This window comes from Rhinoderma darwinii, chromosome 8, assembly GCF_050947455.1.
Source record: "Rhinoderma darwinii isolate aRhiDar2 chromosome 8, aRhiDar2.hap1, whole genome shotgun sequence".
Taxonomy (NCBI): Eukaryota; Metazoa; Chordata; class Amphibia; order Anura; family Rhinodermatidae; genus Rhinoderma; species Rhinoderma darwinii.
In genome coordinates, this window is record NC_134694.1 from 94,448,709 (window position 1) to 94,465,932 (window position 17,224).

At 40.6% G+C, this 17,224-nt stretch overlaps 1 protein-coding gene across 4 annotated transcripts in view; it reads left to right on the top strand.

Moving 5' to 3' along the window:
* The window catches only part of ARHGEF6 (Rac/Cdc42 guanine nucleotide exchange factor 6), an 87,953-nt gene that overhangs the window by 41,841 nt on the left and 28,888 nt on the right, over positions 1–17,224 (top strand). For all 4 annotated transcript variants that reach the window (XM_075835912.1, XM_075835910.1, XM_075835911.1 and 1 more), the window contains exons 12-16: positions 5,391–5,537; positions 7,034–7,120; positions 10,507–10,582; positions 12,560–12,699; positions 15,220–15,375. In XM_075835912.1, the coding sequence (XP_075692027.1) occupies positions 5,391–5,537; positions 7,034–7,120; positions 10,507–10,582; positions 12,560–12,699; positions 15,220–15,375 (606 nt within the window). The remainder of the gene's footprint in view (positions 1–5,390; positions 5,538–7,033; positions 7,121–10,506; positions 10,583–12,559; positions 12,700–15,219; positions 15,376–17,224) is intronic.

Genomic DNA, 17,224 nt, shown 5'->3' on the forward strand with positions numbered 1-17,224 from the left:
CCAAAAATAAAACTAGGAAAAAGTTAATCCATAAGTACCAGTTTTAGAGCCACTGCATAACGCAAACATATTTTGCATGGGCGTCAGATGCTGGCCACAAATTTGTATCTGTTCTACCCCGTTACCCAATTATTTCTGGGTGATTATTACCTATGCGCATGGGCTGCGTGTAAAGCCTAGAAAGAGAGATACATCTAAAATTACGTTTTCAACGAAAATGTGATATCGCTATAGTACCGATAGCCGTGTACACATATTTGGCATTGCTGTACATGGGAGACTTAGATGATTTGTTTTAGGGTAAATAATATGAATTGGGCTAACTACCCGCAAAAAAAACATGTTTAAAATGCAGCGTTCCAAAAAGTTACATTTTGCATTGGACATCAAGGTCATAAACACCCAGTCAAGAAAGAGTTAAGGCATATTTGACTACAGGTAGCCAAACTGTATCAGAAAATTTTTAACTGGAATCTGATTGGTTGACCACAGAGAATAGCAATGGTTAGGATGTGAGATACTGGATCTTGGTTTTGAAAACTGGTGCAGAAAAAAGTTGAACAGTTGCCCAATGCCCCAGTATTTTAAGAGAGTTGGGCCAGCTTCATACTCTTATCAACTTTAAAGGAGCTGCCTCATCACAGTCAACTCCTTTAATATCAGAGCCGCCACAGCGATCAGCTGATCATGGCTGATCCAGCTACCTAGATCCCTAGTTAATCCTGCCGCTGCAGGGGAAATTTGGTATTGCACCAAATGAATAGCTGTCAAAGTACTACATAGATGACACAAGTCCGCTGGAGTGAGAGCCCCTTCTTGTTAGCGGCTCTCTGCTTTGGCTCAGAGAGAGGGGAAATACCAGTAGGGGACCCCTATCTATGACGTCCATATACCCTAATAACCATATGCCCTTTAACTAATAGTTGGGTGCAAAACTGTCTTATGAATATCCCGCCAGGTTCTATATATGTAAATCATATATGTGTATTTGTGTTTCTATGTGAGTGTAATGTGTCTCATTGTCTCAAATTCGTAAAATAATATCTACTTTCATAATTATTTGAAATTAATAAATTGACAAATTCTATGCTTGGCAACATCAAGCGGGATTGCCCCTTGTATGAAGAAATACTGTTTCCCCCTGAGGTCGGGTTTTCTAGTGAGAAAAACCGCAACATCTCTGCGATGAGTTGTATTCACAGGACAGGTGTGTTTCTCAGAAAATAGTAGTGCTGGAAAAAAGTGGTGATTTAGATAAAGAACAAAAGAGACGTATCCTTCTCTGATAATCTACCCGTTCAGATGTAATTGTCACTTCTCTGGGTTTTCCTACGTGTCTAGCAAGCCACAAACAACTTAGAATTTGTGCAAATTAATTATTTTCTTTCCTAAAAAGTCTTCTTTTTTGTGTCATTGATATTTTATTGTGGGGAAAATGCTAGATGACAGTGAAAATTGCTGCCACCAGAAGGAAAACTTTTTAAGCTCCTGGGCCCCAATGCAAAATGTGTAATGGTGATCCCCAACTGCAATGCATCATTTATAGCACTTGTCTCTTCATATGGGACAACCGCAACCTCTGCCCTCTCTATAGTTATGTCGCTGGTTCCCATAGAGTTCGTTATCCAGTCATTTCAGTCTCCTGAAATGCAAATCCGCTAAGTTAAGCAGTGATCTATTCCTCACACTGATGATCTTGGCAGAGTTGCCCTTCATGGGTCTGAGGAAGCTTCTTTTTGTTTTTTAGCAATCGGATGCATGAAGGTTTATTTGGCAAAACCAATAAAAAATTTTTGGGAAAAAGCGGCTTCCTAGTTTTTGAACTTGCGAGTACACGATACCTGGAAAATGTTACATGTGAATAACAAATTATAACTCCAACTTCTGAAACCGTTATATAATTATAGTAATAGTCATATATAACATTAGTAATGCCTTGAGTCTCCTGTAGGGTAGCATGATATATCGATACTATTTAGATGCCATGCAACCTGAAACGGTTCAATACCGTTAATTCATCTACTTCGATACTATGCTGTGCGGCCATACTGCTTAGTATTGTATCACATGAATGCAGTCAGAGCGGGGCTGAAGCTGTGTAAGGCTATGTTCACACGGAGTATTTTGCCGAGTTTTTTGACGCGGAAACCGCGTCGCAAAACTTGGCAAAAACGGCCCGAGAACGCCTCCCATTGATTTCAATGGGAGGCGTCGGCGTCTTTTTCCCGCGAGCAGTAAAACTGCCTCGCGGGAAAAAGAAGCGACATGCCCTATCTTCGGGCGCTTCCGCCTCTGACCTCCCATTGACTTCAATGGGAGGCAGGAGAAAGCGTATTTCTCGCTGTTTTATGCCCGCGGCGCTCAATGGCCGCGGGCGAAAAACGGCGCGATAATTGCCGCGAAAATCGGCGTGCAGGGAGAGGAATATCTGTCTCAAAGTTCCAAACGGAATTTTGAGGCAGATCTTCCTCCCCCAAAATACTCCGTGTGAACATAGCCTAATATAACCATTTCCCCGCTCCTGACAAGTGTCCGCGCGCGGTCAGCATGAGGTGATGCGGCCGGCGCTGCATTAATGAGCGCCGGCACTGAAGACAGAGAACATGGTGGGTGCATGGCAAAACACCCCCATGTTCTGTCTTCAGTGCTGGCGCTCATTAATGCAGCGCTGGTCGCATCACATCATGCTGACGTGCACACTAGTTGTCAGGAGCGGGGCAATGGCTGTGTTACACAACTGCAGACCCGCTCCAATAGCGGAGATCAGAGAAACCTCATTCAAGGTAATGCCTTGAATACTGCGATCAAAGCTGACCGCAGCATTCAAGGGGAAAATGAGGAGGGATGCCCCTTGGATCAAGTCACAGGTAATCCCTGTGACACGATCGAGGGACATACCATATATGGGCAGACAGCCCATGGTCCATTGAAGGACCTCAGGACTGTCCACCATATTTCCTGTTCAGGCATAATTAGGTATGTCCTAACAACTGCCTGTGTACTTTCCGTACACAGGCTAATGTACTGCCATATAGATATATGCCAGAACATTTTAAAGTTTAAAAATAAAAAATTTATATTAAATAAAAAAATAATACATTTTCATAAATAAAACACACATATTTGATATCGTCACAATCGTAATAACCTGCACAACAAATTTATAGTCTAATTTATGATGTGTATGCTGTAAAAAAAATGAATTAAAAAAACGTACTCCTTTCGCGTATTAATATGAGGCACGAGGTGTCATGAATTTAGTACCTCCATGTGCCTCACATTATTAGTAATTAACCCCATTATGTACCTCACCCATTAACCCAATGTTGTCCATTATTACTATGAGAAATATGATGGGGTTAATTACTATTAATATGAGGCACATGGAAGTACTAAATTCATAACACTACGTGCCTCACATCAGAAAATGGAAGATTTCTATTTTTTATTTTTATTATTGTTGGCAAACTATCGTTTTGGTATTGAGAATCGCAATACTACACAAAGTATCGGTATCGAAGTCCAAATCATGACTATAATTTTAAGATCTTTTAATGAGAAATTTTTATCAATTCCAAATATTGCATGCTAGTGTATATTAAAAAATATAGGAGGAAGACCGTGAAAGCTTCTCAATAGCATTTCTTAGTCATGAATTATTTATTAATCTTGCAAAAGTTATCTAATTATTACAGTGCCAGAAAACACTAATTTATTCTATGATCAATTTAACCTTTTTGTGACCAGTGCCTAAATGTCCACAGTAAAATCTAACCTTTTTGGATGTCGCTTTCTAAGGCCTCATGCACACTTCCATCACCGTTTTCACGGCCGTTTCTCACGGATCCGTTTGTCCGTTATGTGGTTTTCGTGTGTTCTTCCTGTCCGTTCCGTGTTTCCGTTTCAAAGGACGTTGTGCTTCCGTTTGGCTTCCGTGTTTCTGTTAAGAAAATGGAAGGTATCGAACTTTATTTGAACTTGTCACATGTCCCAGCCTGTGAACTTTGGCACGCCCTGCGGTTGCTATGGCAACGGATCCGTCAGAACCGGAGGGCACACGGAAGACTTCCATGTGCCGTCTGTTTTTTTGACGGACCCATTGACTTCTATGGGCTCCACGGTGACGGAATCATTGACCAAAGTAGGACATGCTCTACTTTTGACGGAACGGAATAATGGATCAGTCACAATAACAAAAGTGTGCATGGGACCATTGAAATGAATGGGTTCAGGGTGCTATCAGTGACAAAAACTGAAGTGGGCATGAGGCCTAATGGTGAATTTTTTTTTTAAAAAAAAGAATTTTTCATCACAGTTTGGTCGGTAATGTAGTGCCAATAGTAGACAGAAACCAGAAAAAAAATGCAATGTTCCTTATTTTCTTTCCCCCCTGCATAATTTTTTGCAGTTTGTTTAACCCAATAAATTTACACCAACTAATAACACCCATGTGCAATTTGTCCAATGTACATCATCATTATAACATCCAAGAATTAGTACATTGTCATTATAATGCCATGACTTCTACCCTGATTTGGGCTGTGGTGCAAAGTGTATGTGTATATATATATATATATATATATATATAATATATATATATATTATAAACACACGCAAAAGCAGATGGGGGAAGGACTGGGTAGACAAAAACAATACCTATTAATTGTTGTGGATTTTGGGTATCCTACATTATATGGACTAAAGTTTGTGGACACCCCTCCTAATTTTTGAGTTCAGGTGTTTTTAGCCACACCCATTGCAAAGAGATGCATAAAATCAAGCACACAGCCATGCAATCTCCATAGACAAACATTGATAATAGTATGAGCTGTACTGAAGAGCTCAGTGACTTTAAATGTGGCGATGTCACCTTTGCCGCAATTCACAGAGCACGACTACCGAGGACTGATGCGCATGGCACATAAAAATCTCCTATCCTCTGTTGCATCACTCCATACAGATCCACACTGCTTTTGGAAGTGACTGCAACTCAAAAACTGTGCTTCAGGAGCTTCATGAAATTTACTATTTCAGCATGTGCCCCTGTGCTTAAAGCGAGGTCCAGAAACACATGGTGTGATGAGTTTGGCGTGGAGGTAATTGAGTGGCTGTACAGAGCCCTGACCTCAAGCCCGTCAAACATCTTTGGGATGAATTGGAATGGAGATTATGAGCCAGACCTTCTTGACCAACATCAATGCCTGACCTTACAAATTCTCTGTTGGCAGAATGGGCACAAATCCAGATTAGTGTTCATATAGGTGTGATGGTCAGGTGTCTACAAACTTTTGGCCATATACTGTATATTCTGTGTGAACACGGTGGCCTGAAATATTTTATTACACAATAAACAGAAATATTCCTTATGTCTTTACCCTTGCATGTTTTAGGCACAATGTCAGGACCTGCGGAAGAGAAAGCAATTGGAGCTACAGATCCTTTCTGAGCCCATCCAGTGTTGGGAAGGAGAAGACATTAAGACATTAGGAAGTGTCGTGTATATGTCACAAGTTATGGTACAATGTGGAGCAAATGAGGTATGTGACAGAAATACCCATATCTGCTTCTATCTTCCTCTTAGACAGCTGGGACCAGAGGTTCTCCTTCTCTCCATCTCTATATCGGTGACAACACTGTATCTACACAGAACGTGCTGATTCTGTGTTGTCACCCATGGGCCACTTCCAATGTTGCTAAGCTGTGGCCCAAATGTTTCAGAATGTAGTCCGGAGAATTACATGGACAGTCCTTCAATGGCTCCATTATGAAAAGGTTGTCTGTGGGATTTCTTTAACTGCGTGTTTGTCTGTTGCTCTCTAGGATGTATTTGAGTAACATTTCAGGGGAGACCTGTTATCTCTCCTGACACGTCTATTTTTAATAAATACTTGTATTTCCCATGAAATTCTGGAAACCTCTTTTTTTTAGAACTCTGCTTTGTGACGTTGCTCTGTTATTCCTCCAAAAAATTTATGAATAAAGTGACAACTGGTTGTTACCATTTCCCTTGTCAAAGGGGTGTGTCCGTACACAGTCTAACTTTGTCAGCACTGATTGGACATTGTCAGTCTGTGTAGGGACACGCCCCCAACTGGCAACACCCAGGAGGAATAACAGAAGAACGGAACAAAGTAGAGTTCAAAGAAAAGTTGCTCCAGAATATTTATTTCATGAAGAATGCTATTATTTACTAATACAGACATGTCAGGAGAGGTGACAGGTTTATTGGGGTTGTCTGGTTTAGAAAACCTTTTAGGTAATTATGTGCTAATACTGTGGGTCCCCTATTCAGCACCACAGTAGAGAATGGCTACAAAGACAACTCTGGAGAACCCAGCATGTTTGTGTATTTTATGGCAGTCAATTGATTTTAATGTTCACCTCAAAATGCTTTATTTCCCCTGTGGGGAGGAGGGGGGGGGGGGGCTGCAAGCAAATGAACACTTTGGGTTCCCAGCAGTGAAGAGCCTATTTAACCCCCCATGCTTCCTTTTTTTTTTTTTTGTAAGATACAATGGGGCACATTTATAGACTGATAATTATTCATACACTGCCGATCTCTACGCCAACTAAAGAACTAGTGTTGTATGTGCTGTCTTACCCATCCACGCCCGTATTTTGGGTAACACCACACACATTGCTGAGCAACGCCATACTTTAGAAAGTATCTAGAGTGAAAGGAGAAAAACAAAGAGCACCCGGCACACATCGTGCATCATCTCTTGTACGTGATTCCAAGGGGATGGGGGTAAGCAGTTATGTTGACCTGATGGAGTTGTACTTTAGAAAGTGTCAGCAAGTCAGTCCCAGTTTCAAACAAACTTTGTAATTTGTGTCAAAAAAGATGGCGACCTTTTATGCCGGACGCCATATTTTTTTTAATGCAGTTACACCAGAAAGTTGATTGGTAAATCTCCCCCATTATGTCCAGTCTTTGTTAGATTTTGTATTCTGGTGTGGTGCTGAGCATGTTCCTGATCCGTTCTCTACGTCTTTGACACTGATTGTATTTTATCTTTCTACTGTAATCAAGGAAAAAGAAGAACGGTATTTTATGTTATTTCCAAATGCACTTGTAATGCTGACTGCCAGTCCACGGATGAGCGGCTTCATTTATCAGGTATTGTAGAAAATGTTTTTAGTTTTAGTAATCCTTTTATATTAGTTTTAGCAAATTGCATCTTTTTTTTTAAAGATCACACAGATTCATGCAAAGCTTGCTTCAAACTATAGCAGTCTTGAGACGATCAGACACACACATGAATATGAATTGGTTGTACCTCGGTAGCTGAAAGAGCTCTGGTCAATAGCACTAGATTGTATTTAGAAATGATTCCCCAACATTGTATAAATGTATTATTACATAGAATACACATTTATACAGGTACATTGGGGCAAATTTACTAAGACGGATGTTTCGTACGCCAGTCTTGGACTGAAGCCCGCAGGAGTAAGATGCGACAATTTTATTAAAAAGTACACGCCTCTTGTTCGCATCTTGTGCTATCCATGCTCTACAATGTAAAATCGACGTCAGCTGCGTGATTGAGTAGATTTTTGCTATAATTTAAGCCAGTTTCTGTCATAAAATAAACTAAATTTGTCAGGCAGTGGGTGGCTTCGTCCCTTTAACTAATCCACACGGTGGAAAACACCAGTTGCAAATTATTGCACAATTATGGCCTGTGCCATCATTTGCAACTTTTTAAAGGGAAGCTTTCAGCAGTTTTGAGGGCTCAAAACTGCTGACCGAGCCATACAGGGGAGGGTGGGGCATTTTAAACTTACCTTTTTGTTTCGGTCATGTTGCTTGCATGACCGAGAAAACGGGTTTGAATTCCCCCGGTGCGCTGATCGCTAGTGCCACTAAGACGGGCATTTGACATGCAAGTTCTCGTGCACTGCACGCTGCTAGCCCCGCCGCAGCTCTGTTCAATTCTAGTGAATGTGTCTAAACGGCAAAACCAGCTGAGTGATTGGCTGCTGGAGCCGTCACTCAGAGCATAGAGTAGTACCTGCGAGTGCTGTGCCGGGGGAATCAAACATCAGTTTCTCAGTCATGTAACCTGCATGACCGAGGACGAAGGTATGTTTGAAATACCCTCTCCCTCCCCTATATCGCTTTATCAGTTTTGAGGCCTAAAAACTGCTGACAGATTGCGTCAGAGAACTGGCATAAAGCCCTTCATGAATTCCCCTCATGGAGTTCAATGGGAGGAATTTATAGAGACTGGCGTTTTAATATAAAGAGCGCTGAAATAAAATGCACATAATTTAAGTGGCACACGCCTCTTAATAAATTAGGTGTATCTCTAAAAGTGTTATCAACACCAGCTAAGAGATTGGCATAGATTACCTCTATATCATAGTGAATTTCTCCACCTGTATAGAGGCCTAAATCTTACGCCAAGCCCCACCTACTTTTTTAAAAGTGGTCGAGGCAGTAAAAATGCAAAAAAGTAGCAAATTAATCCGCAAATATGGTGAGCCCTATAAGTTGCGACATAATGGCATAAAGCCATTGATATATTCCATAGTCTTCACTTTGTCCCCACTAGTAGTAGATGTCCTGTCCAAATCATATAGCTGACAAATGACATTTTATGTAGGTTAAAACGGTGAAATGTTGATGGTGTTTAAAAGTCATGTTTCCGTTTAAGCTGCCCATAGAAATATCTACTGTCTATTCGAGATACTCTGTCAGAGACTCTTATGGGGCCTATACACTATAGATGTAAATCATCCAAGATGGGCAATTTTGAAAATTTCAGTTGATTTTATAAAAACTTTATGCAGAGATTTCAGGACCGACTGATCGTTCACTACTTACATTCTGTTTTTGTTTTTGTTTTTTTTACATTCTGCAAATTAATGTCCCCTGATTGGCTTGGTCAGTTTGACATCTTGGTGTGGAGATCATTCATACGAGCAATCAAGAGGACAAACTATTGTTCATGGGTAGATTTAGGCATCTGTTTTGATAATTCGCAATAGATGGAGTGGTCAGATCCTCACCCTTCCTGCCTCTCCAGATCTGGATACACATGCACATTTCTCTAAACAGATCTTGCATCTAAATGAGGGGATATTTGCTTCTAAGTGCCGGCCAAAAGATCTTCAGACCGCAATAAGTGTTTGCTCACAGGCAGAAGATTAATTTGCCGAAAGTTCTGCAATTGAAAAATCCATTCCATACATGTAACTTTGGTTATTTCTTCATCATGTACGTTGATTTCTGCAAGCCCCATTGAGGTGAATGGGACAGACAAAGAAATTTCTGTAGCAAATCCACCGCATGTGAATATAGTCTTGTTTTAGAGATCTAGGTAAACCGTGGATGGGAAGAAAAGACTAATCCTCTCATCTTTCCCTTATGTAAAAGATTCAAGGCACAACAAACAGTGCATTGAAAATATTAGTAATCGCAATAGAGAAGCAAGAAAGTTTAAAGCTGGCCTTATTCGCCGATTTCGGGGGAGAGAAGGATCGGGCTGTTGAATTTCAGCATGCCCAATCCTTTTGTTCATAAGGAGATAAGTTATTGCCAGAGGAGTCTGGCAACAGCTTTCTCACTATTTTTATAGGGGAGTCGTTAGGAATAGCTGTCGTCGGCCAGATGACCTTTTGGCTGACAGTCATCTAAAGTGTATGGCCAGCCTAACTGGTTATGAAGGTATCATGTATATAGGTATATGGACTTCCTACAGAGAGATCGCCTGCTCGGGACGCCTTTCTATGTGTCCGAACAGAAAGTCGCTCTGGAGGGCCGTCATGTAATTCTACATTTCCCCTGCAGCCATTGTGGCTGTCCGTGGCTTCCTCCGGCTATACAAGCTGATCGTCATTTTCTTCATGAGAAAATCCCTTTAAATTAAAAAGAGATGTTCCAAGTACAGTAAAGCCTATGTGAGATGACCACCCAAAACTGCATTAAAAATGGTCTTCTAATGGGTGGTTCTCTCAGACAGAGATGATCAGTTTTAATAATGGTACTGAAAATCGGTCGCAGGAAATCTGGTCTGAATAAGGGGTTCTCTTCTCAAAGTGGGTGTCTTTTGGAGAGTATCATTGTATCTATCTTACATTGTCTCAATTTTGAGGAATAAAAACTGTCCCGCAAACAGGGCGTACATGGAAATGACCATTGGCTAGTGTTTGTATGTTCTCTTTGGCTAGTGTATTTCTTCAGTGACTAGCGTTTGTATTTCCTCACTATGGACCTTATATCCTGTTTAATGCACGCTCTGTATGGGTGTTTTACTACCATTCCTTGCACGTGTACGTTCCACAATCCCCCCACTCCATGTTTTTAATCTCAGGCTGCGCCACCAAACACAGACTCCACAGATATGAATCTGCATCACTTATCGTTGTGCCATAAAGAGTATTGCTTTTTCTCTGAGATTCATGGCTGGAGTTCATTGCATTTCGGAAAAAGGTCTCTTAAAGCTGCCAACTACCATGATTTGTTCATCTTCTTCTTAAATCCAATATTATTTTTTCAAGGGGAGATTACCACTTACTGGTTTGTCCGTGAATAAGCTGGAGGAGACTGATAGCAGTAATGCTTTTGAAATTTCAGGTGAGTTATTCTTTTCTGCAAGAGGATTTTATGCTCTACTTTTACTACAGAAGGCATATGTGCTCATGTTTTATTGGTCTCCACACACGTCTATATAGCATCTTATATGGACACGCTGCTGACCATGATCTCTATGTATGCAGCACATCCACATAGGATGATATATAGCCTGAGCTTGAGTAAACCTACACCACATGAATCTTCATGTTCCCCATTATTTAAAGGAGTAGTCCTTTCAAGACAACCACTCTCCAGAAAACCCTGTTAGGGCATATGGAAGTCTTTGGGGGCCACCCCTCTTTATGAGTCAGAGTGGAGAGTCACTCGATCAGTTCGTGTATTACATGAACAGCTATTTATTTGAATAATCACTATATAATACTGCATCTCACCTGCATCATCCACTAAAGGGGAAATGTATGACTGGCCCCAACTTCAGACCAGTTTCAGAAGCCAGACCCGTGGTGATGTAGATGGTCGCACGGTCAGGTTTATTTTCAGAAGAGGTTGCTCTGGTAAGGCAACCCCTTTAAACTCGGGAACAAAATCTTGACATGGTTTTGAACTTTCAGTAAGTTTAGAGCTCCTTAATGGTTTACCACTGGTTCAACAGTAATACCTTCAAATAAATATCTTTGATACTTTGATGGACCTTTACTGTATATGCGGAAAATACATAATTGAAAATTCCATATATTGTAGGTAATAGTTAAGTCAAGAGCAAAAAAGGAATGTTTCAAAATAGTACAGGGTTGGTAATGTCTGGATGTCCTCGATAATGAACATTGAGAGAACATGAAAAATCATGTCCGGAATGAAAGAACAGGAAAAATCATACATGAGGTTTTGGTCTTCACGGACTTTGTTCACAACTCTCTTTAAAGTAGTAAATCCAATTATGAATGACACGGCTCCTGCCGCTGTGCCCAGAGGGAACGGAGGATTTCTTACTGTGGCGAGAACTGTGAACAAGGTCCAGGATGACCGATACTTCATTTTATGATTTTTCATGTCATTTTATAGATGTTCATTTTCCTGGACAATCCTGTACTATATTGAAATAAAATTCCTTTTCCGCAATCCGTTTTGGACGTGCCATCTGTCTGGAGTCTTATATTGACTCCTGACCTATATGAAGACAAATTCACGTGCACCAGAAGTGCCGACTTTTTTGGGTCCATAATATTTTAGTTGAATCCGATTTGTCACATTGGACGTGCGCTGCCCTGTATGCTGGCATGATGTTATACAGCAGGAGGCGATGAGCAGATTGTAACAGTTTTGGCTGGAAAGATTCAATATAACTTGTAATTTATTGATTTAAGGTTTTTTTCAGCACTCTGCTATCTTAGTCAGTCTCATAGCATTAAATGGAGCAGCAGCGCGCATGCCTGACCACCGCTCCATTCAAATGGGACAAAGGACCCCAGTTATCGTCATCGGTGGGAGTTTGTGATCCGACACTTATCAACAATCATGTGGTGTTTGTGGAAAAACCCCTTTAAGTCCCTGCTAACCTATGAGTCTGGGGGCGGTCCCGCTGAATAATTGACCTCTCATACATTCACACTCCTACTAGGAAAGCTGTCAATCATCCAGTAGGACCTCCCTCCAGACTCATAAGCCCGGAACGAACAGGGGTTTAAATCAATAAATTGCAAGTTACATTGAATCTAGGAAAGATTCCTGTGGTATATCTATATGAATGATATACTAACTCCAAATGATGTGCCGCGCTGTCATGAAAACGAGTTTATCCTACAAAATCGCTTCATATATAACGGGGGTGTTTTAAAAAGAGACTTTTTATCATAGACACCAAATTACTTCTTTAGTCATTTTATGGCTATAATTCCTCCAACTAAGTCCGGTAAAAATCGAATTAAATAACATCATTAAAGCTCATTATATATCAAACGTAACACGTACTTAACTTTGCTTGCCTGTTCTCATGTAATGTATTACCTTTCCATTCAGGTCATGTGATAGAACGCATTGTCGTCTACTGCGGTAATAGTCAGGACTGCCAGGAGTGGCAGGAGCATTTGTGCCGGCTGACCAAGTCTCCTGGTTCACACGCCTCTTTGTGTAAGACGCCATCCTGGCCAGGTCACTCAGTAAGTAATATTTATTATAGTGGTAAGTTGTTAGTCAGCAGAAGAAATGTTTTTGTGTTGTTTTTTTTTTGTTGTTTTTTTTTACGTTTTCAATCTGACCTGTTCAATAATTTAAAATCGTTGATATAATAGCAATAACATTTACTTAGATACATTAACATAAACTTACATGCATCCTGCAATAACTGTATCATCCCCACAAACATCACAATGTGTACCTCCCAGCTCAGATAACATTTAGGCCGGGTTCACACGTAGCGTAAATACTGCAAATTTTCCGCAACGGGTTTCGGTGTAGCAGCAAGGCGGATGAGATTTGAACAAATCTCATCCACACGATGCGTAAACGATAAGTGGAAAAAACCGCTTAGGCCCCATTTACATTGCGTTTGTGCTATATACGTTTTTAAACACTAAAAAAATATTGAAACTTATTGCTCGGCGTATGCATAGAATATAATGGGTCAAACGTAGACCAAAATCGCATCCGTTTTGTCTGTTTGTCATGGTTTACGTTGGGATACTGTTTTTTTTTAAAGTACTGAAAAGCGTAGTCTGCTACGCTATTCTGTACTTCAGAAAATCATGTACGCGATGTAACGTTTTTTTTTTTAGCATTGGTCTCAATAGACGATGTATGCAAATGTAATTCTTTACGTTTGTATCTGTTTACATACAGTAAATCTAGCTGCTTTTTCCTTTTATTTTTTTTCCATCAGTGTTCACTTTAAAAAAAATTAATAACTAATTTTTTTTAGGTAAAGTATGAATGTATGCTAAACGTACATGCTATAAAAAACACAGATGTAAACAGAAAATGGTACACGTTTGTATACGTTTTCAATGGTCCACATTTTATAAAAAAAAACGTATACGCCCAGCGGATAGCACAAACACGATGTGAATGGGGAGTTTTTTTTTAATCTGCAGCATGTCAATAGTATTTGTGTAATCGCTGCTTTATTTTGTTGTTGCGGATTTTCCGCATTGAATTCAATACGGAGCTAAAACCCGCAACAAACAGCAGATGTGATTTTTGCGGCGGAAAAGCTGCGTTTCTGCCGCAAAAATCGCAACTCAGAAAACAAATAAATCTTATACTTACCCAGAATTTCATGCTTTTTCATCCATGCCAGCCTTCTGAAATGACGTTTCATCCCATGTGACCGCTGCAGCCAATCACAGGCTGCAGCAGTCACATGGGATGAAACGTCAGCCCGGGAGGTCGAGCGGCAGAGGAACGTGTCGCCATGGCTATGGATAAGTATGAAACTTGTCCACAGCGGACATTCTGGCCGAAAAACTGCACCACAATTTGGTGTGTTTTTTTGGGACGGTATTCCCTGCTGCGACCAGGGAGGATACGCGGTGTGCTGTTACGCAGCGTATCCGCCCTGCGTGAACATAGCCTTGCAAGCAGACAGCTGATACTTACATCAGTAAATCTGACATATACTTCACTAAACTCTACACCAGTATTTGGAGCCAGCAGATCCTCCTGTTCCTTTGCTGCAGTCTATGTAAATCTTCACAGAGCACCCTTGTTCTCTCTCTATTCAATGTGAGGACTTCTTGATTGATGGCACTTACAGTATTAACTCAATATAGTGGCTCTTATTGCCTTATCAATATATTGCCTGTTGTAAACTGCTTTCATAGTTCATATGAATTCCTAAAAAAGGAACACACTGTATAAAGATTTACCCCCAATCCTCCCCTGGTGAGATGAGGGTTGGGGCTCCAGATAGGTGCAGGTCTCAGCGGTAGGGGGTCTGCACCTATCAGACATTTATGGCAGATCCTGTGGATATTTTATTCTGTCGCTGGTTGTATTGTCATTATGGTTAGTGATCTCGTGTTAATCCACTTCATGCAAGTTTAAGAGTCAAAAGGGTTTTTCTAATCTCCTACGACCCTTTAATGGTTGCATTCCAAATTCATTCTGCAACTTAATTATTGTGTTTTTATGAAATCCGTGCGTTTTTATTGTACCGTGGTTTTAAAGGAATTGTCAATTTTTTATTTTTTTGCAAATTAAACTGATTCAAAGTATCTTTCTAGCTGTGGCTACATGAACAAGGCCTTCTCAACATAGAACTCTATTCAGACTGACCTCATCGAGCGACTACAAAGAGTAACCCCTGTTCTGGAGAACCCATCACATATGTCCCACAGCCCAATAATTTTAATGGGAACTATGCAATGCTTTATTTCCCATGTGGTGGCGCTGCAGGCTAACATTTTGCTGCCTGGTTCCCTGCAGATTACTGGGGGGTATGGGCAGCGGAATACCCTACAGACAGTTTATCGTCAGGGGACAAATGGAATTGAACAACATCATATTTTACAAGCCAGGAGCACATATAGTATACAGCGCTCCTTCCAATTTAGGTTTATTTATTTAAAAAAAAAAAAAGTTGAATAGATTGTCCAATCATATAAGTATAAGTTACTGATGAATTTATTTACCCAAAAGATAAAAATTGTTTTATGTTTATTTGGTTGTGTTTATTGTGCCAGTTCACAGATAAAAAGAACCCCCCTCCTTCTCATCACACCTTTCCGGCACTTCCTCGGGGTCCCCTGGAGCCTTCTAAAATCTATAAAACCTGGTCTCTAAGTTGTCTCCGGCCAGCTCCTCCACTCAGACCCTCTGCGGCACTTGGCTATAAAGAGGTATGAAGGTTTACATTTGTCGGAATAGTTTTTCACACTTCTATAGCTGAATTGAACATGATGACATTTAGTAGAATACAGATTGAGATTTTAGTTTTGCAAATTTATATTGTGGTTACAGTTTTAATGCTATGCAAAACTACAATAGCGATCACACCTTGACCAAAATCACCAACTAGTATTTGCTACAGGGTATATGGACCTCTTGCCGAAATGGTTAATTCACAGAATTACATCTGTATATCTCAGCATTTTGTTAACCTAACTTTGAGACTTCTCGGCCCATTGAGAGATCTTAAAAAGCTGAAAACATTAAGCATCCTAAGGCCCCCATGCACACGAACATATTTTTTCGGCCACAATTAACCCACAAATCTGCAGGTGAATTGCGGCCCCATTCATTTCCATGGGCCCATGCACACGCCCGTGGTTTCCATGGTTCGTACATTGCCCAAGGAGCCTGGACCGCAAAAAGATAGGACTTGGCCGCTTTTTGCGGTCCAGGCTCATAGAAATTAATGCACGTGGCCATGTGCACGGCCCGCGATTTGCGGGTGACACCCAGCGGCCGCCCAAGCCGCAAATCAGGGCCGTGCACACCACTACGGTCTTGTGCATGAGGCCTTACTCTGCCGAACGTAAAAGTATTGTACAGGAAGAGAAAAGGATGTCTGTTTTCTTCCAGGAAACCGCACCATACCTGTCAGTTGTGTCTGATATTGCAGTTCAGCTTCACTGAAGTGAATGTGGGCAAAGACTGCTGTGAGATTTCAGCTCTGTAGCCTGCAGAATTGCGATTGCAGCTCTGGACTATAATGTAGGCTGTAGCCCAGAATCAGTAGAAGATAAATGCTGTGTATTTATAGAGCTTTTCAACTCTTTATGAAGATTCATTCGATATGTAAACTATAAAATTGTGCTCAAAGGTGGTACTTTAATATTTTTTAGAGAAGAGAGCATAATAAACTGTTGACAAACCCAGTAAAATATAAAAATACATCAAATAAGTGCTAAATGGATTTATCATTCGGCCCTGATCAGATCCCGTTTTGACCGTTTAGTGTGTATGTTGGGAAAGCTTCCGACATACACATGATAAACCTGTACATAGGGCTTCAATAGCCCGATGGAGGCCAAAAGAGTGTCAATTTTGACCTTCGTCTGGTCGGAATCGCAGCTTGTTCCTGACTCTAACCTTCATGGCTTTTACTCTTTTCACACACTAAAAGCCTAATAATTTTATGAAAATAACAAGAGGAATGTGCTGTGTGTAAATATAGTACAGAAATAAAGCCGTATCTGCCAAATCATTTTTTTAATCAAACAAACAAAAAAATAATAGCCATTTAATGGGAACCTGCCATTTCTCCTGACATGTCTGTTTTAGTAAATGCTTCTATTCTACCATGCCTGCCATTTCTTAATTCTCCAGGAAATATATGAATAAATTGCCAACTGGGTGTTACAATTCCCTTGTTTTTAGACTCTGACTCTGTCCATTCCGTGTTGAGTGTCAGACTGTGTAGAGACACACTATTAAGAAGGGGAATTTTACCACCCAATTGTCTATTTCTTCATACATTTCCAGGAGGATTAACAGAAGGCGGCATCACTCAGAGTTCTAAGAAAAGATGTTCCCGCATTGTTATTTCATGGGGAACAGAAGTATTTACTAAAACAGACATGTAAGGATACCTGACAGGTCCACCTTAACCAGCACATAAAATTGCTAAAAAGTGTCCAATAATGAAGTACTAAACACCTCTGGCATTAAGGGGTCAATCACACATCATATATGAATGCTATATGTTCGGATGGGAAATAACCTGATTACATTCAGACCCAATGA